General features: G+C 49.6%; 2 protein-coding genes across 2 annotated transcripts in view; both read right to left on the reverse strand.

The window, feature by feature from the left end:
* Positions 1–94: 94 nt before the first annotated feature.
* LOC307247572 (ephrin type-B receptor 4b-like) lies at positions 95–16,235 on the reverse strand. Its single transcript, XM_080023745.1, has 22 exons — positions 15,645–16,235; positions 10,057–10,124; positions 9,587–9,729; positions 9,310–9,442; positions 8,241–8,471; positions 7,879–8,041; positions 7,049–7,204; positions 6,833–6,966; positions 6,558–6,750; positions 6,138–6,271; positions 5,440–5,605; positions 5,099–5,192; positions 4,798–4,892; positions 4,596–4,709; positions 4,259–4,506; positions 4,026–4,172; positions 3,873–3,941; positions 3,735–3,784; positions 3,544–3,643; positions 3,253–3,446; positions 2,311–2,469; positions 95–1,688 (listed from the first exon to the last, which is right to left on the reverse strand). Exons 1-22 carry the CDS (start codon positions 15,772–15,774, stop codon positions 1,583–1,585), a joined length of 3,027 nt encoding a protein of 1,008 aa, XP_079879871.1. The 5' UTR covers positions 15,775–16,235; the 3' UTR covers positions 95–1,582.
* A 2,296-nt stretch (positions 16,236–18,531) lies between these two features.
* Positions 18,532–23,310, reverse strand: part of camta2 (calmodulin binding transcription activator 2) — a 33,297-nt gene continuing 28,518 nt past the window's right edge. The window contains exons 25-26 of the mRNA XM_080023583.1: positions 19,679–19,753; positions 18,532–19,596 (exon numbers count right to left, since the gene is read on the reverse strand). Of these exons, the coding sequence (XP_079879709.1) occupies positions 19,542–19,596; positions 19,679–19,753 (130 nt within the window). The 3' untranslated portion in view covers positions 18,532–19,541. The remainder of the gene's footprint in view (positions 19,597–19,678; positions 19,754–23,310) is intronic.

A 23,310-nucleotide genomic window follows, 5' to 3' on the forward strand; every position in this document is an offset into this window, starting at 1 on the left:
CACGGTGGGAGGCCGCAGCAGAGTGCTAAGTTTCTCAAAGAACATTTTAACGTGGCCTGTGTTGATGGCGCGACCTCAGACACGTGGCGTTCCGGACAGTGTCACCGATCTTTATTGTGATTGGCAGTTTAAGTGAATGATGGACATTGTAGTGTATTACAATAATAAAAAAAACAAAACAAACAACATTCATATTTTGACATATAACAGACACAGCAATACAGGTTTAAAGTGTGTCTGGAGGCTCCCGAGAGGCAGAATCTGCACCGGAAGAACAGACATTTGGGGGAAGTACGTCTGTAACGGTTTTCTGTCGTAGTGCTGTTGCTGAAAGGCATGCTGGGATATCTGGGTCGAGCCAACTGTTGGGCATGTCAAATTGGTTACGTCTAGAGAGCAGCCACGCTTTCCGTCTCCAAACACTGCAGATAGGAATCAATAACGGAATATGATCAATGATAAAAACAGTATAAAAGTCTTCAATGTGAAGGCCGGTGCTGGTATAAAAACTCCCATAATGCGTCAGGCCACGCTCGAGGTTCGCTGTCGTTATTCAGCTTAATTGTCACGGGGCCCCTGATGGCCCAGCCTCCCGTGGGCTGTGATTGGCTGGTTGAGTTGATTGACAGGCGGAGTGTAGCGGTAGAGGGTACTGGTATGTGGTGTGCACTGGTTCTACTCTCCCACCAATGGGACGCTTGCCCTCCGCGGGCAGTGCATGAGCGTGACCCCCTGTGACCTCGGGCACAGGAAGCTGCTCCTAGCTCCACCCACTTCCTGTGTCCGCGTAGTGGTCCTAACCAACGCTCTCCATGAGCAGTAAAAGCCCAGAAAAATATTTCAAAAAACCAGAGTCGTCATGAATTATTAGGTAGAAAAAGTGCTACGATTCTTAAAAAAAAAAAAAATTCCGTTCCTGTCAACGTTTCCGTTTCCACGGAAACCAGAACCCCCCCCCCCCCGTTCAAATCACCTCCGCACTGGAACCACACACAGTCCGAAGCTCCCTGAAGATTTGAAAGTACATAGAATTCCAAACACGATGGTTACAAGAAAAAACCTTTTTTTTTTTTTCCTTTTTTAAGAAAATCCTCCTGCCAGCTTGTTCCTTAAGCCTTCCAGGCAGGACAGGACACATTTTAAATTGGTGATAAAATCCCTTTATCCGTTCCCGTCCAATCAGAGGCTTTGGACGGAATAGAAACCTCCCCGTCGCCACCTTGGATTAATTAATTATTATTTGGGTTTCCTGAGCTGATGCATCCCATAATCGATCAGTCACAGGCTGCGTCCCAAAAACCGGGAGAGTTTGATGAGTGTTGACACTTCCTGGTGGGAGAGCAGTGTTTCCTGTTCTGAGGTGGCTTCTCCTCTCCCGCAGGTAAAATGGCGGCGGCGGCAGCAGCAGGAGCAACATTTTGGTTTGGAGCGGACAGAAAGTGAAGCTCTACTGGACCGGAAGTGCAACACCGCCGGCCGCCCCCGCAGGTACGCAGCGCCACAGTTCTTTCGATTGGTCCAAGTATGAAGGCAGGCATGTGACTGGTCCCTGCGTGCTGCGGTGACGGAGCGTCCTGATTGGTCAGTAGGGAGGGGAGGGCGGAGCTTTGTGTATCCTGAGCGTCTGAATGGAGGAGAGAATCTTCTTCTGATGTCCAGCCAGGGTGACGCCGACTCGCAGCAGGTCGCTATGGAAACACAGGACAGTCATACATTTAGAGAAGTATTGTGTGGATATGAAGGAGTACTGGTGATGAGATGTATACAGTGTATATAGTGCTATTTCACGGTAAGGGGCGTGGCAATTACTGAGTCTGCGGGAACAAGACCTGTGATGAGATGTATACAGAGTATATAAAGGGAGAGGCCGTGGTATTGTACACAACACACTGGTCAGAAAGCGAGGAGTACCTGTATCGATTATGGGATGTGACGCGATGAAACACTCGGGTGGAAACGTGCGGTGAATAGACTTAACTTCCGTTATAAGCGGGTTCCGAGAGGCAGGCTAGGTTACCACGGTAACGGGCCTTGGAGGTAGCCAGGTTATGGAGCTGTGTTCTCCGTGGAATCGATGCGTTTAGGCTTTCAAGACTAATGATGTGGCTGCAAACGCATGATTCATTTGTTTCCAGCAAATCAAGGAAGTCCTCGATCACTTCTCCCTCATTCCAATTTATTTTTTATCCGCCAAATACTTTTTACACGAAATAAAATGATTTCCCATTTTAGTGGAAACCATCCCAATTTTTTTTTCCTGAAGGGTCCCTAATGTGTTTGTGTTAAAACGTTTTATTTAATTTGTTTTACTGCGTGCTGAGGTCGGACAGCAGCTCCAAGGTGGTGAAGCCGGCCTGGATGAAGTTCTGCTCGTATCGTCCCATGTTGATGGAGTGAAGCCATTCTCCAACCGAGGAGCAGGCGGACGGAGGAGGAGGAATCCACTGCTCCAACAGAGGATGGGAGGACCTGGACAGAGGGTGGGGGTGAGTACTGCGCGTAGCCCACGGCTCCTCCCTCAATGTGGAGGATGCATCGATCGGATTGCGCCAGATATCGCAGGCGTCTCTGAAATGTCTTGATTGCGTCCTGTCGTTCTACAGTGTACACGGCCAAAAACTGTTCTAACTGCCAAGACTTTTTTTTAAATGCTCACGTCTGTAGAGTGAAGTCGTCGTGATCCAGTAGCAGGAGGACGAACTCCGTCCAGTGAAACATGTTTGTGGCGTCTGAGTGTCGACCTGAACAGGAGCTTTAACCTCATGTTCCCTGTGTGTAGGGCCAAGGGGGCGTGGCCAGGCCGGGAAGCCATTTAAGCTTGGTTTTCCCCGCAGCAGGGGCGATGTGAGCCGGACACGGAGCCTTCTGGACCTTTTGCCAGTGAGCGCTGTATTGGCCGCTGTGTCTCATTCCCCGGGGCCACAATGTACCGGTGCCGGTTGTGGGCGGGTGTTGTGGCCCAGGGGAAATGAACGGCTTGCTGGCTAACAGAAGCGGAGTGCGGGGTGTTTACACATTTCCCCCACTGTGGGGGGGGGGGGGGGGGGACAAGCCTAAATGACTTCCACAGCAGCAGCTTGGCCCACGAGTCACCTTCATGAACTGACGGCGGGAGGATTCCCGTCGTCTGGACGGCACCAGAAGCCATCGCTTACAGGTCAGTCATATTCAAATATCCATAATGAACAACTCATCCTTGTGATCAGGGGATTTGGCACAACCAGGGCGCGGGCGGGCGAGACAGGTCCTCACCCGGCTGCGTTGGCTTGGCCGCTCTTCAGGGAGGCGGGGTTTCGGATGAGCCGGTCCAGCGCCGACACCACGGCGGAGAAGCGCGGCCGCTTGGCCCGGTCCTTCTGCCAGCAGTCCAGCATGAGGGAGTGCAGGGGGGCGGGGCAGCCCGGGGGCGGAGGCAGGCGGTAGTCCTGCTCGATGGCGTTGATCACCTGCGCACACACAAGCACGTTAGGATTCACCGCGCGGTACACGGGCAGGAGGTGACGGCTTTACGCGCCGCACATAACGGGGAGGGGAGTGTCTTACGTCCTGGTTGCTCATGTCCCAATATGGCCGCTCTCCATACGACATCACCTCCCACATCACGATGCCGTAGCTCCACACGTCGCTGGCCGATGTGAACTTCCTGTGGCGAAGGAACGACTCAGCGGATTAGAAAAAGGAATTCTGTTAAAAAAAACAACTTTTTTTATTACAGACATTTGAATATGACTGACCTGTAAGCGATGGCTTCTGGTGCCGTCCAGCGGATGGGGATCTTCCCTCCCTGAGACACAGACGGGGTAATTAGCTGCCGTCAGTTCATGCAGATAACCAGTAAATCATCTGTTTACGCGGGGAAACGGTTCAGTTACCAGGGAGCTGGTGTAGGTGGGGTCAGAGGAGTTCTCTCTCAGGAATCTGCTGAGGCCGAAATCTGAAACCTACACACAGAGAGACAGAACATGAGGTTAAGGTTCTCCCCCCCCCCCGATGGTCAGACAGACGGGTGAGCCGGGCTGTCTCACCTTGCACACCAGGTTGGAGTTGACCAGGATGTTCCTCGCCGCCAGGTCTCTGTGCACGAAGCTCATGTCGGAGAGATACTTCATCCCCGACGCGATGCCACGCAGCATCCCCACCAGCTGGATGGTGGTGAAGTGCCCGTCGTTCACCTGACACACACACACACACACAGTAAACTCCAGGGTACACACACTACACTACACACACCCTGTTTCTCTGACAACCCGTCTCTCACCCGGAGGAAGCTGTCGAGCGCCCCGTTCTCCATGTACTCGGTGAGGATCATGGCGGGGCAGGAGGTGGTGATCACGCCCTCCAGGTGGATGATGTTTGGGTGGAGGAACTGGCCCATGATGGAGGCCTCCGACAGGAAGTCGCTGCGCTGCTGCTCGCTGAAGCCGCCCTTCAGCGTCTTGATGGCCACGTAGCACTCCTGCTTCCCCGGGCACTTGAACCTGCCGCGGCACACCTCACCGAACTCCCCTGGGGGGAAGGAGGGTGGAGATGAGAAGTGTGGATGCTAACGAGCTAGCACCGACCGCTACCTGCTCCGTTCCGGCCTCTGCCCTCACCTGCTCCGATCACCTCCTCTATCTTGACAAACGAGGCGTCGATCTCTTTGGTGAACTCCCGCACGGCCTCGTTGGGGTCCTCGTACGTGAAGGGATCGATGTACACCTTCATCGCTATGGAAACCAAACACAGAACAGCACGCGTCAACCCCCACCCGGCCCTCCGCGCCGCCGCGCCGAGTCGCTTTCGGTCACAACTCACTCTGTCCCATCAGGTACTGTCCGTGCTTGTCCATTTCTGAATCCCGTGCCCTCCTCCTCCGACTGAGAGAGAGACAGAAAGAGAGGCAGACAGAGCTGGGGGAGGGGCGAAAGGTTAATTGAGGTCGCAAGGAGTTTTCCTGTGTGTGTGTGTGTGTGTGTGTGTGTGTGTGTGTGTGTGTGTGTGTGTGTGTGTGTGTGTGTGTGTGTGTGTGTGTGTGTGTGTGTGTGTGTGTGTGTGTGTGTGTGTGTGTGTGTGTGTGTGTGTGTGTGTGTGTGTGTGTGTGTGTGTCACTTCTTACCGGTAACAGTACGCAGCCACCACGGTCACGACAAGAAGGAGCAGTATCCCCATGGCAACCATCACGCCGATGAGCACAAGGTGGGGCTGGCTTTCTGGAAACATGAGCACGGACGATCAATCCAGTTCAAGTTATGAGTGAGTTGGTTCAACTTCACCAAAACACAAGAGATTTCCAGAAGGACGATCAGAGCTGATCTAGGATGAAGGGGCGTGGCCTCCAGGACTTCCTCGTCTGCAACTAATTAATCTTCATTTAAACCAACGTCTCAGAAAGGCTTTGTGTGTTTTTTTTTAATTGAAACCACGCCCGACCCGCTAACTGGTGGGGTGTGCGCTGACCTTCGGGCAGGGTGGAGAAGGTCTCTGCTGGGCCGAAGCTGCCGTACCCCGCTTGGCAGCGCGCTCTGACCTGCACGCTGTAGCGGGTGGAGCGCTGCAGGCCGCTCAGCTCCGCCCAGGGAGCTTCCGTCTGCAGGTACTGCCACTGGGCGGCCTCCAGCTCCCCCTGACGGAGGAAATACAAGGTTATATGAACTTAACAGCAACGTTGTCATGATTTGTATTTTTTAATAATCGCACATCAAAAGACCCGAATAAAAGATTCTGAAATGACTTAAATGCTTCGGGGAAAACTTTTTGTCAAATGAGCAACAATTAAGAAAGATATTTAGTTTTTCATTATTTTATGTTTTGCTTTTTATACAAATTGTCTGTTTAGAAATGCAGCCATCTTGACCACGACATTCCTTGTACGTGAAAATGTACCTGACAAAATAAAGACATTTGTATTTTTTGGATCCCAGGAAATCACAAGTTGCAAATAAAATATTTGACGTACGTACGGACGTACAAAAACAGCATTAATAACACCCACTGTAAGCCGTGTCCATACTGTTGTATACATATCTGGTGGTAATATTTCCTATTTAATTTTTTTTTTTTTACTTTGACAACCTACTGTCAGTTCCAGTTTCTTCTTTTGTTTGGACTACAATGCACCAACTACACCCTCATAAAGTGCTTGTGTGTGTGTGTACCTGTGGTGTGTAGCGCAGCTGGTAGTTGAGTATCTTGGACTGTGTGTGTTGCGGTGATGAATCAGCGTTCCACTGCAGCGTCAGACTGTTTTCCGTGGCCGTGGTCTTCCTCAGCCCTGAGACCGGTGTGGGGACTGCATGCGCGCACGCGCACGCACACGCACACACACACACACACACACACACACACACACACACACTCAGTGAGCTTGTTTCATTCTTAGTTTCTTGTTAAAGTGTCAACAGAATGTTATATTTTATTATTGTTAGCATCATGGATCCACTTCACATGTTATTGTTTTAATTTGAAGCACTTTAACTGCATTTCACGTATGAAAATAAAATGTATTATTACTACATCTATGTACTTTTTATTTACAACAGACTAGAATTTACACTCAGTTACGTGTGTGTTCTCACCGTCTCTGCTGGTGGTGATGTTGACCGTATGAGAGGCAGGCTCTGATTGGCTGAGGGCCGTCACGCCGTTCACCGATTGGACGGTAAAGGTGTAGTCAGCGTGCGGCTTCAGGCCCGAGACCACCACGCGGCGCTGCGTCAGGCTGCGCTGCGCCGGCCGGAAGTACACGCTGTCGTCACACGGCACACACACCTGGGACACACACTCACAGTGTCATTACAGGCCACAAACACACACCTGCAACATACACACACACGTGGAGTACTGTGTGTACCTTGGTGCAGTACAAACACAGTACTTGGTACTGCAAGTCTCCCCTTCCTCCGCCGTCCAGTGGTTCGCTCCACTCCAGCGTTGCCATGGTACCGTTGACCTGCGTTACTACGGAGCGGGGGCTGGACGGGGGGCCTGGGCCAGAGGACGGAGAGGTGAGACAGGTAGGCAGAAAAAAAACAAAAAAACAAAAAAAAACAGACAGGTAGACACTTACGTGTACAGGCCACATTTGGCGGTTCAGAGTCGGCACGATAGTAACGGGGGGAGCAGGGGCAGTAGGCGGAGCCTGGGATCAGAGTGTTGCTGTTGGCCGGACACGGGACACACCCACCCAGTCCTGACTCCGCCTTAAACTGACCTGATGGACAGGCTGTGGAGAGAGAGGGGGGGGGGGGGTGGTGGTGCTCATGAGGGGGTTCTGCTGTAGTTGAAAGTGAACCACTTCCCAGAATCCTCGGCGCGTGTCTCCACATGCTAAGCTAAGCACGCTAAGCCGCTCTTCAAACAGACGAAAGCTCAAAGAACGGTGGAGAGGGATGGAGAAAAGGAGGGAGACGGACGGGACAGGAGCACTCGCCCACTGGAGTCAAAACAATGAAACAGGAAATAACCTTGGCTTCTGCAGGAAGTGGAAACCAGTGGCGTGATGTCATCACCACTGTCCCCTGCCAAGCAACAGGGTGTGTGTGTGTGTGTGTGTGTGCTCCAAGAACAAAAGGAGAAAGCGTGCGTGCACACGTCAGGTTCATTTTTACACCGAAATTAATCACAAAGCAGAAATTTTATAACTGCCAGGAGTTCACCCTGACGGTTTCCAGGGCAACACTTCCGAATTCCAGTCAGGTGACCTCTGACCTCACACAGATAAACAGGAAGCTCCTCCCTGACTGTCCGTCTGCCTGTCTCATCTTGAGCCTTTTTTTTGTAGACACACTCCTCTGTCAGTGTGTGTGTGTGTGTGTGTGTGTGTGTGTGTACTGGCCAAAATGTCCTCACTTCTCAATGTCCTCACTCAAAATATTAAAAGCTCACGCTGGTCCTCACCTCGACATCTGAGCTCCGATTGGATGGCTTGGTAACCAGGGCGACAGGCGCAGTTGGAGCTCGGCTGTCCAATCCACTGACCGTCTTCGCCGCAAAGCATGCTGGGAGGCCGGGCGTGCTCCCCCGGGGCGGTTATAGCATTCTCCACACACACACCCTGGGCCTAAAACACACACACACAGACACAACAAAATCAAACAAAACAACGTAACAAAATCAGGAGGAATATCACAAGTTTTCCAAGATCGCGTTTTTTGTACTTCGGCAAAAAGGGGGGCTATTTCAAGGTAATCCAGTACTTGAATTTCTGAGGATGAAATTCAAGCACCCGAAGGACCTGGCAAGAACCCTGATTGTAGTACCTCCTCCACCAGAGTGTGCGGTACTGTGTCGGGGAACCGGACGTAGCCCCGGGTGGTGCTGCTGCACTGCTTGTAGTACACCCTGACGGCCAGCAGGGCCATGCAGGCCGCCTGACTCTGGAAGGCCACGTAGAGCCCGGCGCGGCTCAGGGGCCCCAGGCGCAGCGTCTGGACGTTCCAGCGCCGCTCGCCGCCGCGGCGCAGCAGGTAGTCCGCCGCCACCGTGTCTGCCTGAACACACGCACACACACAAATTTAACCTAAAATACACACACAACAGGGCCCCACAATAACCTTTGGCTCCCAAGAATGACAAAATTGTTACAGAATTTTTAATCATTTTATATTTAAGTGAGATCAGCAGATTAAGCCAGAGATTCATCAAGGTGTACCGCGCTGATTGACAAGGCAACGGATGGGTGGCGACGGCCCAAATCTGGTTGCTGGGGCAGTGGCGTCACCACAGCTGGTTTCTCACATGTAGCTCACAACCCGGAGATTGTCCGTGTCAGACGCGTTTACACCACCCGGAAATAATCCGGTCGGTTGAGACGACGGGCGGAGGCAGGATGTGACGCAATGACGCCGCCGAGTTTAACACACCCAAGATGGCGGACGGAGGCTACCGACTCGTATTTTTGGAGTTGATACTCCATGCCTTGGGCGTAATCTAAACGTGAGAGCGGAAAGGAATAAACAAGGAAGCAGAAAGGAGTACACAGCAGCTACGCTCGGTGATCAGGACATTTGCGTTCACACACACCGCTCCTCCGGGTAATGTCCAGGTAATTTCAGGGTTGGCCTCGTGCAGGTGTGAAAGCAGCTTTAGGTTGGTGTCACCTGGTGCGGTAACTCATGGGTGCGTCCCTTATTCACTTGTTGGGAAAGTCTCTGACCCCCTTCCGATGGTGTCCCCCGGCGCGGTCCACGCCCGCCTAGTGATGCCACTGGGCCCGGGACAACCGGGCAACCATTGCTGTTGACCAATATGTCAACTTCGAGCCTGTTAATAGAAAACGAGGCACAAAAGTGTCACCACGGCACACAGCCGTAGTGTGCGTGTGTGTACCTTGGTGTATGGGTTCTCCATCCACGCAGGGTGTGTGTGTGTAGCGTCGTCGGTGTCGGACTCATAGTAGTAGACGTTGAACGTTTCTTTGCACTGACGGGAATTAAGACTGGAACACTCCACCATGGTGAAACTAGGGAACAAAATGGAAGACAATAAAGAAAGAAATAAATAACATGCAAATTGTTTTTCACTTCTTCAAATGTATTAAAGACATGAATGGACTCCTGATGACAGACAGACAGACAGACAGACAGACAGACAGACGTGGACCTACCGGATCTCCAGGTACAGCACGGAGGCGGTGGCGCGGGGGATCCAGCCGCTCCGCAGCCAGTGGGCGGAGGAGCTGTCCAGGCTGCAGATCTGATAGGTCCTCACACTGTTGGAGTCATCGTCGAGACCACTCACCTCCTCCCACTGGAGGGAGGGAGGGAGGTAGAGGGAGGGAAAAAAAGAGAAGGATGGGGAGAGAAAAGGAGAGGGTAACAGCTATTGTTGCTATCCTTCTTATGGGTGACCACACCTCCCCCTCCCTCCCGCCCCCGGGAAACATGGGTTTCCAAAGCAAATGGAAGGTTCCCGAAAATAAAAAGAAAATGTTATGGCTGCAATAAAAAAAGAAATAATTATATCACACACACACACACACACACACACACACACACACACACACACACACACACACACACACACACACACACACACACACACACACACACACACACACACGGTGTCTCGCGCTACCTCTTCATCATTTGGGAACGTCGCCCAGTGAAGATCTGCCGTCGCCAACTTGGTGTTCATCACGACCTCTGGAAGGGACAGAAGGGGTCGGCACGTTGGAGAGAAAATGGAAAAACACGCAAAAAAAAAATACAAAATGAAAATATGGCGATAAACAACGAATGCACCCTAAATAAAAACAGAAAAAAAAAAATGACCCCACGGATAAACCGCACAGTCATGAAATAAACAGTCGACCAGAAGGATAAACCTAAAAGATATGAAAACTAAGAAGATACGTTTTCCCACTTAAATTAAATACCACCATCTTCGCCCACCAATTGAAATTTCTTTATTATTTATTTTTTTTAAATATTATTTTGGTATTTGTTCTGTGTCCACATCAAGGTGAATCCATACTGAGTTGAATCGAGATCTCGCTGCAGTGCACGTGGTTCAAACTTTACAATTAAATGATTATTTACACAGTTACAACACATTCTCCGGCCACCCACCGCGTGTGTGCGCGCGTAAACAGTGGATCTAAGTGATAACAGCCCATAATGAGGAAAGGCAGACATCGCCATGGAAACACAAGAGGGATGTTTACACAACACTTACACTGTATGTGTGTGTGCGCGCGCGCGCGTTTCATGGTTGAGGACAGACACACACACACACACACACACACACACACACACACACACACACACACACACACACACACACACACACACACACACACACACACACACACACACACACACACACACGATCACTTCCTGTGATAGGAGAGAGAAGATGAATTGATCCTTTACTTTGGAAGATTAGTAGTGTGTGTGTTTACTTATGCCTGTGTTTATTTATGTGTGTGTGTGTGTAAGGCAAGTTTCGTTTTGAAGTGTGTGAACACAAGGAATTAATGTCTGTCTCGTCCTCTCTTCCTCCTCAAATCGATTCCGTCTTGCTTTAATTATCCTACATTGTTTAATGTGCGTGTGTTAAATTACAGCGTGAAAGGCGAGCGGCCATTCCGCCGCTCTGCTTCACAGCACCTGAGGAATGCCGGCTGTGTGTGTGTGTGTGTGTGAGAGATGACAGACAGCAATTCGACATCTCCGGTCATGTGACGACAACGACGTGAACTTCATCTCAGTCACTTTCGCTCCAAACCGGGAGGAACTCTTAAAGGACATGGAACTTACCACTCTGCTGCTAATGGGGCAGACGTTTAAGCCTTTAAAATTAAAAATAAAATAAACCCAATCTCCTTTTCAAAACACAGGAAACTCACAGTATTGTCCTACATGTGTTGGTTGTATTTATTTTTTTGGCAAGTTATGGCTAACACTAGTGTCACATTTCATTTCAAAATGCATTTTACAATTGCCGCGGTACATCCAGAGTGTCAGGTTGGCCACAGCAGGTTGCCAGAGGGAAGCGGCGCGACTTCCCGTTTCACCGGCGCGGATGAGCCCATTCCGCGGGAGCGCCAAAGTGCGCATGAAACCGCGGGGCTTGCCGGCATGTTTTTTCCCCCCCCCCGGGACGGCGTCGGAGGAGGAGGGGATTCGAGGGTCCAGTTTCGGGCTGAAACGTTTGAAGCGCGGTGCCGAGCTGCGGCAGAGCGGCGACGCTTCTTAGCGTGGACTGATGGAAGGCAACGTCTTAAAAAAGGCCCGGGTTGGAAACGGACGAACTGTTCCTCTAATAAAGCGTCTGACGGGAGTTCTGAAGGTACCGCTGTTTCACGGCGTAGCTCTCAGGTTTTATATGCTAATGTTTCCTGTGACTGACTTCAGATCAGATCACATCAGCGGCAGGTTGTGGACACGACGGGTTGTTTAAAGTCGCTATTTTCCCGCCTGGATCTGGTCACGCCGGGCTGATGTTTCCATCACACACACAGAGCCAACTTCCCCGGATCCCAAAGGAACAGATTCTGATGGAACATGTGAAATAACGGCTTCAGCATTTTGATGTGAAAATCAATGTAAAGTGAAGCATTATTACATTATGTTTAGACATGTCTGAACACCACTAAAAAAGACACACACACACACACACACAATGTTTATATTTCGATAATCGCTAAATTAGCTTCCCGGTACAGCAACTGGTTGCTGTTTTGTAATGGAAACCGTGTGAGTCAATCTGGCTGCAGCGAAGACGTAAATTCAAACACACACAGACCAAATCCTACTTCCTATGAGGAGATTTGAGGATGAAAGAGTGAGGATGTTCCTCATTTCTTGGGATTTGAAAACAGACAAGAATCCGCCGAACCTCAAAGAAAGACCCGTCTGTCTGTCTGTCTGTCTGACGGTCACTTCTCCTCCGTATCACGGAGTCTCTCCTTCAGACAAACCGGTGTCCGGCTGCGTTCACGCATTTCGACTGCACCCGCTGTGTGTGTTACAATCCACTGCTTGCGTAGCCCGTACTCTACGTCCACACACTTCGCACCCCGTCTCCGTTTGTACGCACTCTGCTGTTCAGCGCTGTCACTTTACCTCCAGGGATCGATATAAAGAACCACCCCGCCTCATCTCCACTTCCCTCCTCCCGCCTCACCCCCTTTCCAGCTCAGACGGCACGCGACCGACGCGCCCCCACCCAGACGGAGCCGCGCTTCCTGACGCCACTGGAATCCTCCAGGAGATAGACAATCTGAGCCGAGATCCGGGGCCGCTGTTTATCAGCCGTCTCCGAGTCAGATCAGAAACACAAAGTGTGGTCCGACCCAAAAGCAACGGCTTTCTGTACTCCTACCGTGCCCTATCTATCTATCACGAGAGAGAGAGAGAGAGAGAGAGAGAGAGAAAGAGAGAGAGAGAGAGAGAGAGAGAGAGCGAGAGAGCGCGACATTCCGGGGCGTGAGGCGTGTGTCGGGAAATCTTGACATCAATCAACTTACTTACGCCATAACATACAGCGGGAGGGGGTTACCGTCGGGGAAAAAGAAAAATTTGATCTTCTGCCAAAATAAAAAAATAAATAGGGGGAAAAAACTAACAAAAAAAAAAAAACACTGTTGCTACGGCACCCTTAGAGCATGGCAGTTTGAAATTGATTTCATGAAGTGAATGTCACCGATGTGGCGCGGCACTATTCTGCCAATATAAACACACAGGGTACGTCTCTCATCCAATCACAACACGCGGTGGGAACGGAACGCTGCATCGTAAAATGTTAAATGTTAAAATGTTATCGCCGTTGACCCTCTGAAGAGATCGCACGGACAAACGCGGGATCATTTCTCCGACTGATCTCTGACAGGAAGTCATTACGCCGCCGGCAAGAAGAGGCCGTCCGCTCTTATAATGGCGCGGTTTTCTGGGTGGGGGGGTGTGGGGGGGCATAATTTAGCCGCGTCAGTCAACAACTTGTCGAGTCGCCCGTCAAACTTTGATTGCCGTCACAGCGCAGAAGTTACTACGTAGACACGCATTTAAAAAAAACAACACAAAACAAGGTCATTCACATCCGAAAGAGAAGCGTAAGAAGCTTCAAAAAGACCTCTCAGGCCCCGCCCGACGAACACGGGTCTCGACCCGTATTCACCGCTTTGTTTCGATCCGAGTGCGGCTGAGAGCGTTCGGGGCGCGGCACGCCGGCAAATAGGCTGCCTGACACATTTAAAGCCCCTTTTCCGCCCCTCCCAGCGGTGCACACGCTGGAAGACTTGGCGGCGCAGCGCTCACAGGGGAGCCCGGACCAGCCCGGACTGATTGCGGGAGTTTACGAGCGCGTGCGCTCCCAGCGATCCCCAAGACAGGAGGGTTTCCTCAAGATCTGCAAAAGTCGTCCGGGACAAGGAAAGGCTTCACGTCACGCGCCAGAGCCCCTTGGTTCATGCCAGACATAAGATGTCTGTTCTCACTTAAAGCTGGTTCACAAAGTGGAACTGTATGGGAATCTGTGGCGTTAGTAAAACTTGAGAATCGCGCCGTGAACATGAGTTTGACATCGATTTAAATTAGTTAATCACGATAAAAGGTCGACTGTGGAGCCGTGTGTTTTGGGGAATATTGGGTATTGGAGTATTATAGTAAGTGTTATATCAGTACATAACAAGGAGGCGATGTATTCCTCTTATAATGGCCAAACAAAGAACTTTGTGGCGGTTGTGATGGTGGCAGCAAAGCAGGAGACGGATCTGTCATTTATCCAATTCCCTCCAAGGATGAACAAAACCAGTTTGGGTGTGTTGCTGTGTGGCTGAGTAGAGCTGCAACTAACAAGTATTCTCATTATCCCTCCACCAGTAGACTATTTTCTCGATTAACCGATTTCGCTTCCACAAGCCCGAGGCGAAAAACCCAGAGATGTTTTGTGTACTGTCATAAAAGGCTGAAGAAACCAGAAAATATTCACATTTAAGAAGTTGGAATCAGAGAATTCGGAAGTGTTCTTTAAAAAAAAAAAAAAAAAAAAACACTCGTAACGATTAATTGATAATCAACATAGTCGGCAGCTAATCGATTAATTGTTGCAGCTTTAATATTGAGTCACACATTAAAACTTCTTAAGTGGTAAAACCACTGTGGATTAAGTCAAACACACCTCATACCCAATGCAACTAACGAGTATTTCCATTATCGATTAATCTGTAGACTATTTTCTCGATTAACCGATTAGTTGTTTGGCCCATGAAAAATGTCAATCGCTGCTCCCCGAAGCCCAAGGCGATGCCGTCAAAATGTCTGGTTTTGCTGCACAACCCGAAGGTATTCAGTTTACTGTCATCCAGGACTTCGGAAAATTCGGAAACGTTCTTCTGAAAAAAAATCTACTCAAAATGAGTAATTCATAATCAATACAGTCGGCAGCTAATCGTTTAATCAATTCTGCTCTAAAATTGAGTCAGACATAACGTCATAAGTGATAAAACGACTGTGCATTAAGTCAAACACACTTTATACCCAATGCAACTAACGAGTATTTTCATCATCGATTAATCTGTCGACTCTTTCCTCGATTAACCGACTACCTGTTTGGGCCATGAAAAATGTCGGACGCCACTTCCCAGAGCCCAAGGCGACGCCCTCAAATGTTTCATTTTGCTCCGCAACCCAAAGATGTTCAGTTTACTGTCATACAGGACTAAAGAAACCAGAAAATATTCACATTAAAGAAGCTGGAATCAGAGGATTTGGAAATTCTCTTCTTAAAAGATGACCCGAAACGACTAATCGATAATCAACATAGTCGGCAACAAATCGATTAATTGTTGCAGCTCCAATATTGGTTCAGACATTAAAGCTGAAGTGGTAAAACCGTTACGCATCAAGTCAACCACTCTTTTATACACAATTATAGGAAAACAAATAAAAGGCAATAATAAAAAATAAAACAGGTAAATAGAAAACTACCTGACGTATTTATTACTGTTATGTCATTAAATGCTTGTTTGTTTATTCCAGTCGGATCCGAAAATCTTGACACGGACCTCCTCCACTTCAACGACTATAATAACAAATGACGTCGCAATGCCGCGGGAGCCTCGCCTGTCACGAGCGAAACAAAAAACCGGGAGAGCGGATCCCACCCGGGCGAGGGATCCCGAACAACACGGACCGGAAGTGCGGGCGCCTCTCACGCCTTACCTTCTTCCGCCCCGCACGCGGACAGGAAGCCCAGCAGCAGCAGCAGCAGCAGCGGCGGCAGTGGCGGCGCGAGAGCCAGCGCGGCCCCGGCGCCGGCCCCGGAGATGCCGCGCGCGCTCCCGCGGCCCATCGGTGGTGGTGGTGGTGGTGGTGGTGGTGGTGGGGAAACCCCGTCAGTGGACAAAGTTTCCGTGGGGGGGAGGAGGAGGAGGAGGAGGAGGAGGAAAAACACACACAGGCGCGCGCACGGAGCACATGTATCGATCCCGCTCCCGGTCGAACGTATCGATCACCGGACCGGCGTTTCCGCTGTGCGCGAGACGTGACCCCCGTCACCTGGGCGCGCGCGTCGCCTGCCGCACGCGCTGCATCGGTGCGCGAGTGGCTTTTGCTTTGTTTTGTATTATTATTATTATTATTATTATCAAAATTGTAACTTTAAAGCGTGAACCTGGCGTTAAATAAATTGACTACAATAAACAACACTGTTAGAATTGTTTTGACGGAGCTAAATAAATAGTTAAACATTAAAAAAAAAAAAAAAAAAAAAAAAAAAGCGTAAGACGTCCAGATTCCCCCGACGTCTCCTTCCAAGCGGGTGAGGGTGTGTTTGCGGCGGGGGTGGATCCTTAAAACGTCCCGGTTTCCCCGAACGTTTCCCCCCCGAAGAGGAGGAAAAAAAACCAACAAAAAAACCCCAAAAACTTAAAAAGGGCGACGCTCCCTAAAACGTCCCGGTTGTTCCCCCGACGTCCCCCCCCCCCCCCTCCGCGAGTTGTCTCTCTCTCTCTCTCTCTCTCTCCCCGTCGACCCGTTGCCTCGCCCGGTCGCGTCTTCTACCTTCTTTTCTTTTCCCCCCTCTTCTTCCAGGTCCGGGGCTCCGGGAGGGGCGCCTTAGGGTGCGAGGCCGGGCAGAGTGCGCCGCGGGCGGGCACGGAGAGCTCCGGTGGGACGGTGGAGGAGAGGCGCGCACGCGCACACACACAGGCTACATTCCTCCGTCCCTCAAACACAGCGAGTTCTCTCTCTCTCTCTCTTTTTTCCCTCCTCCTTCCTCTCGCTCCGTCGCGTCGCTCCCCGCGTCGGGGACTCGGTGACGAACCGGACTTCTGCAACTTTTTCTTGCCTCGAACCGTAACTTCCAACGGACCCGCTGCAAACTTTCCCCGCTGTGTTTGTTTCGCCGCCTGGCACGGGACACCGGAGCCCCTCCGCTTGATTGGCCCGCCCCGTCCGAGCGAAACCCCGCCCCTTGCTGGAGGGGCGTGGCAGTGATTGGTGGGTCGTCGTGAGTGACGTGGGGCGGGCGACGAACCGTGAATCTGGTCAATCGCTCCCATTGATAGAGATGTCTATCGTTTTGTGCGTGCGAGTGCGTGTGTTAACAGCTATATAAATATTTTCTATTGTTATTTTAGTTTGTCTTAATTATTTAGTTAATTTTAGTATTTAACACATTTTTAAGAATTTTCATTTTTGTAGTTTTGATTATGGAATCAGATGTGTGTATGTATGTGTGTATATATATATATACACACACAGCAATCTCAAAATGTTCTACTTTTATTTGAGTTTGTCTTTACTTGCGTATTTTTTTCCGCACAACTTTTTTAATAACATTTTTCAACGGTTACATTTTCATGTTTGAATTGTTGGTTTCTATTTTTCACTTTTTTCTTTGCCATTCGCTTTGGCAACGTCGTGCATTTCCCATCCAAATAAACCTTTTGGCAGCGCTGAACACCGGTGGACCGGTGTGACCGGTGGAAACTCGAAGCAGGATTCCGTTTCCCTTTTTATTAAATATCTGTCGGTAGAAAGGTATTTTGGCACCGGAATCCTGCGTCCCTCCTCCGTCTTTCTTCCCACCTCAGCGGGAGTGTGAGGTGACATGTAGTTTATTCTTCTCTGAACAAGGTGTCAAATACCAGAGAGAGAGGGGGTGTCATGTGATACCTGACACCTCTCCTTTATTCTTTTATTCCTGCCAGAACCAGAGGGAAAGAAAAGGCTGTTCAGGTCCTCGCCTTTCATCTCTGAAAGAGAGGGAGATGTGACATCATTGTTTTTGGGACCTCAACATCTCTCTAAGAGGAACCGCCGGTCCTACTTCCCACAGTGCGACTCCGTCCGTGCACACACACGCACACGCACACACACACACACACACAGTCTTTAAAAACATTGTTTGGGATCATCTATGACTTTGATGACTTCGGACCTGTGTCCTCAAGATCCCAATGTCCCGTTAATGTGGCTGTTTGGCTGGCTACCTTTAACACACACACACACACACACACACACACACACACACACACACACACACACACACACACACACACACACACACACACACACACACACACACACACACACACACACACACACACACACGAGCTTGACACAGAGGTGAGATAATTTATTTCCTGCGTTCCATTAGTCGTCGTCCCCTCCTCCTCCTCCTCCCCCTCCCCCTCCCCCTCCCTTCCCTTGAAAACAGGTTTCAACTCACCAAACTCTTAAGAGTGAACATTTAATGCCCGAAACTCCTTTAAAACTCACCCAAAAAAACATTCAAACAACACCACCACATAATACCTGTTCGACCCACCCCACACACACACACACACACACACACACACACGCACGCACGCACGCACGCACGCAGTGATTTCCACCGCTCTGTGAACGAGACAGCAGCGCCACCTGTCGTCCAGACAGAGAACTAGTGTCTGAATCTCTCGTGGGGTAACACGCCCCATTCCTCACTCACGATGTGGAGGTTGCTGGAGTCGCATGAACAAGTCCTATTCATTGTGACGTCGATGTTGCTGTCGATTTAATGAATAGACCTTTGACATCGCACATTGTTTTTTTGTCAATGTTTTATTTCCTTCCAAACATAGTCTTGCTATGCAGCCGTTGCCGTGACAAGCTCATCAATAAATTACAGAAACCGTAGGGGAGCGAAAAGGTGGGGTGGGGGACGCGACACAAATTAAAAAGTTAGAAATAATAAACAGCGGTAATTCATTTCAGTGACAAGATCGATAATATCCTTCAATTTCTATTTCAATGGTAAAAACAAGAGGTACAAACTCATGCAAAGCGGCACTGGAACGACACGGACGTAGGAATTCCTCCGACGCCGTTTGAACGTCAAAAAATATCAAGCGGCGGCGAGGAATCTGAAAACAGATTTTTTTTTTTGTGCGGCCGGCGCCGACGCCGCTCCGTCGAGCTTGTGTCCCGGCGACCTGTGATGTCATCAGTGTCCGACCTCTACGGCTATTTACATTATTTACACTGCTGTTGTGTTGGTCCCACGATGCACCGCAAGCGAGCGCCCTCTCAGTCTGTCCGGCCGGTTGGTGTTCTGTGAGACAGCCCAAGCCGCTTTTTTTTTTTCCTCAAATAAACCGTCTGGTTTCAGATTACTGCTTGTTTGGGCTCTCACTCAACCAGAAAACAGCAGCCTTTCATGGTGGGCGGAGCCGAGGGCCGCACCCACTTCGGTTTCTCAGCTTTTTGAAAGGAGGTTGTGACAACGCGCGCACACACACACACGCGCGCAAACACACACTCACGTGCACCCAAAGAACAGCTCATGCTGCAATAAATATAAACATTGAAAAGTCCAACTGTTGAGAATATAGTTAGATTTGAATATATTCATAATTTAATCGTATATATTTGTTTATATTTTTATACAGATATTGATGTGACTGAACTCGTTTATGCTATTATCGGCGAGGCTCGCTCCCAAACGCTCGGATAGGAGACGGCCGCCGAGGCGGAGTGCATTCTGGGACGCGGGCGACGCAGCGCGGGAGAGCGACAGAGCGGCGAAGAGGGAAGGACTTCACCGGTCTGGGTGGAGGGGCGAAGCGTGGATGTTCAGGTGGTGAGTCCCCTCCTCTCCAACTCCTTCATCTGCTTCAGCTCCTTTATCCTGCGGGGGGGGGGGATAGGTTTCTAAATATATGGATAATGACGACATAAGTTACGTATTGGACGTAAAGGGCGAGTCCCACCTGTGTCGGCAGCGTCGGAGGAACCTCATGATCTTCCTCGCCGCCTGATCCTGCTTCTTCGTCAGGAAGGAACCTCTGGAACCACAAGTGTTACAGCTCAGCGTCAGCCCGCGTTGGCTAAACCCCTGCTCTTCAACCGCTGTGAAAATGTTTCAAATTCCACTCAAAATATATGAATACATTTCAGATTTGTTTCTGACGAGTCGCTCAGTCAAAAGAGTCGTTCAATTTTCGCGCTCTTTGTTGGATTGTTTAATTTGGTGCGACGCGCGGTGAGCAGGGGAAGAAGGGTCCGTTCGGCTCTGGAGTGCGAATTAACTTCTCACAGCAATCATTGAACTACGATATTGTTATTAATGATTTATTTTTGGTGGAATGGAAAGTGTAGATCAGCATGAATTGTGCCAAACGCCTGGACCTTTTTGCCTTCATTTAGTCCACGCTCATTATTTTCAGTTCCTTCACCCACTCTTTTGTCAGTGACTCCAGGCTCCTAAGTCATTGAAAAGATTTGTTCACTAGGAATGAATCGTTTGCAAGTCTAGTATAATTATTAGTAGGCCATAATAACAATAATAATAATAATTATTATTATTATAATAATAAGTACAGTTCCTTGTGTTTGTGACATTTTTACTGGTTAGCAGTATACACAGATCAGCCACAACATTAAAACCACTGACAGGTGAAGTGAATAACATTGATCACCTGGTTCCAATGGCACCTGACAAGTGGTGGGAAATACATATATTATATATATTCTGTTATATATTATTATATAAATACTGTTATATATTATCAATAAATATATACTGTTATATATCATTATTATATACACTGTTATATATTATATATATATACACTGTTATATATTATTATTATACGAGGCAGCAAGTGAACAGTCAGTTGTTGAAGTTGATGTGTTGAAGCAGCGTAAGGATCTGAGCCTCTTGGACAAGGAGCACATTGTGATGCTCGACGCCTGGGTCAGAGCATCTCCAAAACCACATGTCTTGTGGGGTGTTCCTGGTGTGCAGTGGTTAGTACCGACCAAAAGTGCTCCAAGGAAGGACGACCTGTGAACCGGCGACAGGGTCATGGACGCCTAAGGCTCATTAATGCATGTGGGGAGTGAATTCTAGCCCGTCTGGTTCGATCCCACAGTAGAGCTACTGTAGCACAAAGTGGTGAAAAAGTGAATGGTGCTATGATAGAAAGGTGTCAGAACACACAGTGCATGGCAGCTTGCTGCGTATGGGAGCGGTCAGAGTGTCCATGCTGACCCCTGTCCACCACCCAAAGCACCTGCAATGGACACGTGAGCGTCAGAACTGAAACATGGAGCAATGAAAGAAGGTGGTGGTCTGATGAATCACGTTTTCTTCTACATCCTGTGGATGGGCGGGGTTAGGGTCCGATGGAGCGTCTGTGGGATGTGCTGGAGCAACAAGCTCCATCCATGGGGGCCACACCTCTCCACTTCCAGGACTTAAAGGATCTGCTGCGAACGTCTTGGTGCCAGATACCACAGGACACCTTCAGAGGTCTTGTGGAGTCCATGCCTCCATGGGTCAGAGCTGTTTTGGCGTCACCAGGGGGAGCTTAAAATATTAGTGGTTATTGGCGGTGGTTTTAGTGTTATGGCTGACTGGTGTCGAGCCTTGGAAGTATTTAATTGTAAATTGTAAAAAGTTTGATGTGGCAGTGCCGCTGTATTGACACAATTATTTTATGCGTGTGTCCAGTGAGTAACAGTGTTTATTATTTGATGCTACTCTGTGTGTCAATGTATACCTCGTTATGCCATACGCCGATGCAATCCGGGTAACCTCAGGTCCCTGCAGCAAACTTCTGCAAAGACCTCCTTCTCTGTTGGCTTATGGAATTGTCAATCTGCAGTTAACAAGGCAGACTTCATTTCTGGTCATGCCAAACCACCTCTCCTTGGAGCTCCTTGCTCTCACTGAGACGTGGATTAAACCGGAAGATAGCGCAACCCCGGCTGCACTCTCCACAAACTACACATTCTCCCACACATCCAGACCATCTGGCCGTGGTGGTGAGACTGGCCTGCTAATTTAAAACACATGGAAATTGAATCCACTGCTGCCTTTAAACAACTTTGTCTCCTTTGAATATCACGCCGTCTTGGTGACTGCTCCGGTGAAAGCCTATGTGGTCCTCATCTACCGTCCACCAGGACAACTAGGTGACTTCCTACATGAGCTTGACACCCTGCTGTCATCAATTCCTGAGCATGAGTGTCCCATGCTCGTCCTCGGAGACATGAACATCCATTTGGACAGTGCGAGCTCGGCTGACTTCCTGTCTTTGGTTCGCTCATTCGACCCAAGACAGGTCCCGACTCCACCGACTCACAAGGCTGGCAAAGAGCTTGATCTAATTCTTGCCCTCCACCACCTCCCCCAGCTACTAACCTCACTGCTGACTGCCTTGCCTCCTTTTTTACTAACAAAGTGGCAGCCATAAGCAGCCAATTCACTAAACAACTTACTCACAACCTATCTTCTCCAGCCCTAGGCTCATCGTTCCCTGGTTTCACCCCCCTCGCTGAAAGTGAGGTATCTAAACTACTAACATGTAGCCGTCCTACTACCTGTCCGCTAGATCCCATCTAACCTCCTTCAAGCCATATCACCGGCTATCACCCCGGCAATCACACATATGATTAATTCTTCCCTAACTTCCGGCACTTTCCCCTCCGCTTTCAAAGTGGCTCGGGTCGCACCACTGCTCAAAAAACCCTCACTCGATCCCAATCAAGTAGAAAACTATCAGCCGGTCTCTCTCCTCCCATTCCTTTCCAAAACCATAGAGAGGGCGGTCTCTAGACAGGTTACAGAATACCTGTCAAGAAACAACCTTCTTGATACACTTCAATCTGGCTTCAATTGTGGTCACTCCACCGAAACAGCCCTGTTGTCTGTGACAGAGGCCTTAAAAACTGATAGAGCTGCTGCCAAATCCTCGGTTCTCATTCTGCTAGACTTATCAGCTGCTTTTGACACTGTCCATCACAGCATACTCCTGTCCATACTCTCAAGTGTGGGCATAACGGGCAGTGCACTTTCCTGGTTCGAATCTTACCTTACTGGGCACTCGTTCAGTGTGACATGGCAAGGCCAGCTGTCTGTGCCTCACAACCTCACCACAGGGGTGCCCCAAGGCTCGGTGCTAGGACCCCTCCTCTTTGCCATATACACCACCTCACTGGGCCCGACCATCCGCTCACATGGCTTTTCATATCACTGTTATGCGGATGATACCCAACTCAATCTGTCCTTCCCGCCCGACGACCCCACTGTCTCGACGCGGATCTCGGATTGTCTCGCTGACATATCCACATGGATGAAGGATTATCATCTTCAACTAAATCTGGCGAAAACGGAACTGCTAGTCTTCCCGGCCAAACAAGGTATTTATCACAACACTGATATTAAAATCGACTCTCTATCTCTTGTTCCTACCAAGGCTGCAAGGAATCTAGGTGTCATTATTGATGACCAACTGACATTCTCGGACCATGTTGCCGCCGTCTCCCGGTCCTGCCGCTTCGCACTATTCAACATCCGAAAAGTCAGGCCGTACCTGACCCAATATGCCACTCAACT

This window comes from Zeus faber, assembly GCF_960531495.2.
Source record: "Zeus faber genome assembly, chromosome: 22".
NCBI lineage: Eukaryota > Metazoa > Chordata > Actinopteri > Zeiformes > Zeidae > Zeus > Zeus faber.

Excerpts from the sequence above, each read along its gene's own strand:
- LOC307247572 (XM_080023745.1), bottom strand. The coding sequence starts at position 15,774 with ATGGGCCGCGGGAGCGCGCGCGGCATCTCCGGGGCCGGCGCCGGGGCC. Across the intron at positions 7,205-7,878 it reads ATCGGAGCTCAGATGTCGAG|CCTGTCCATCAGGTCAGTTT; the intron begins GTGAGGACCAGC and ends CTCTCTCCACAG. Across the intron at positions 4,893-5,098 it reads GTGGCTGCGTACTGTTACCG|CTCTGTCTGCCTCTCTTTCT; the intron begins GTAAGAAGTGAC and ends CCCCTCCCCCAG.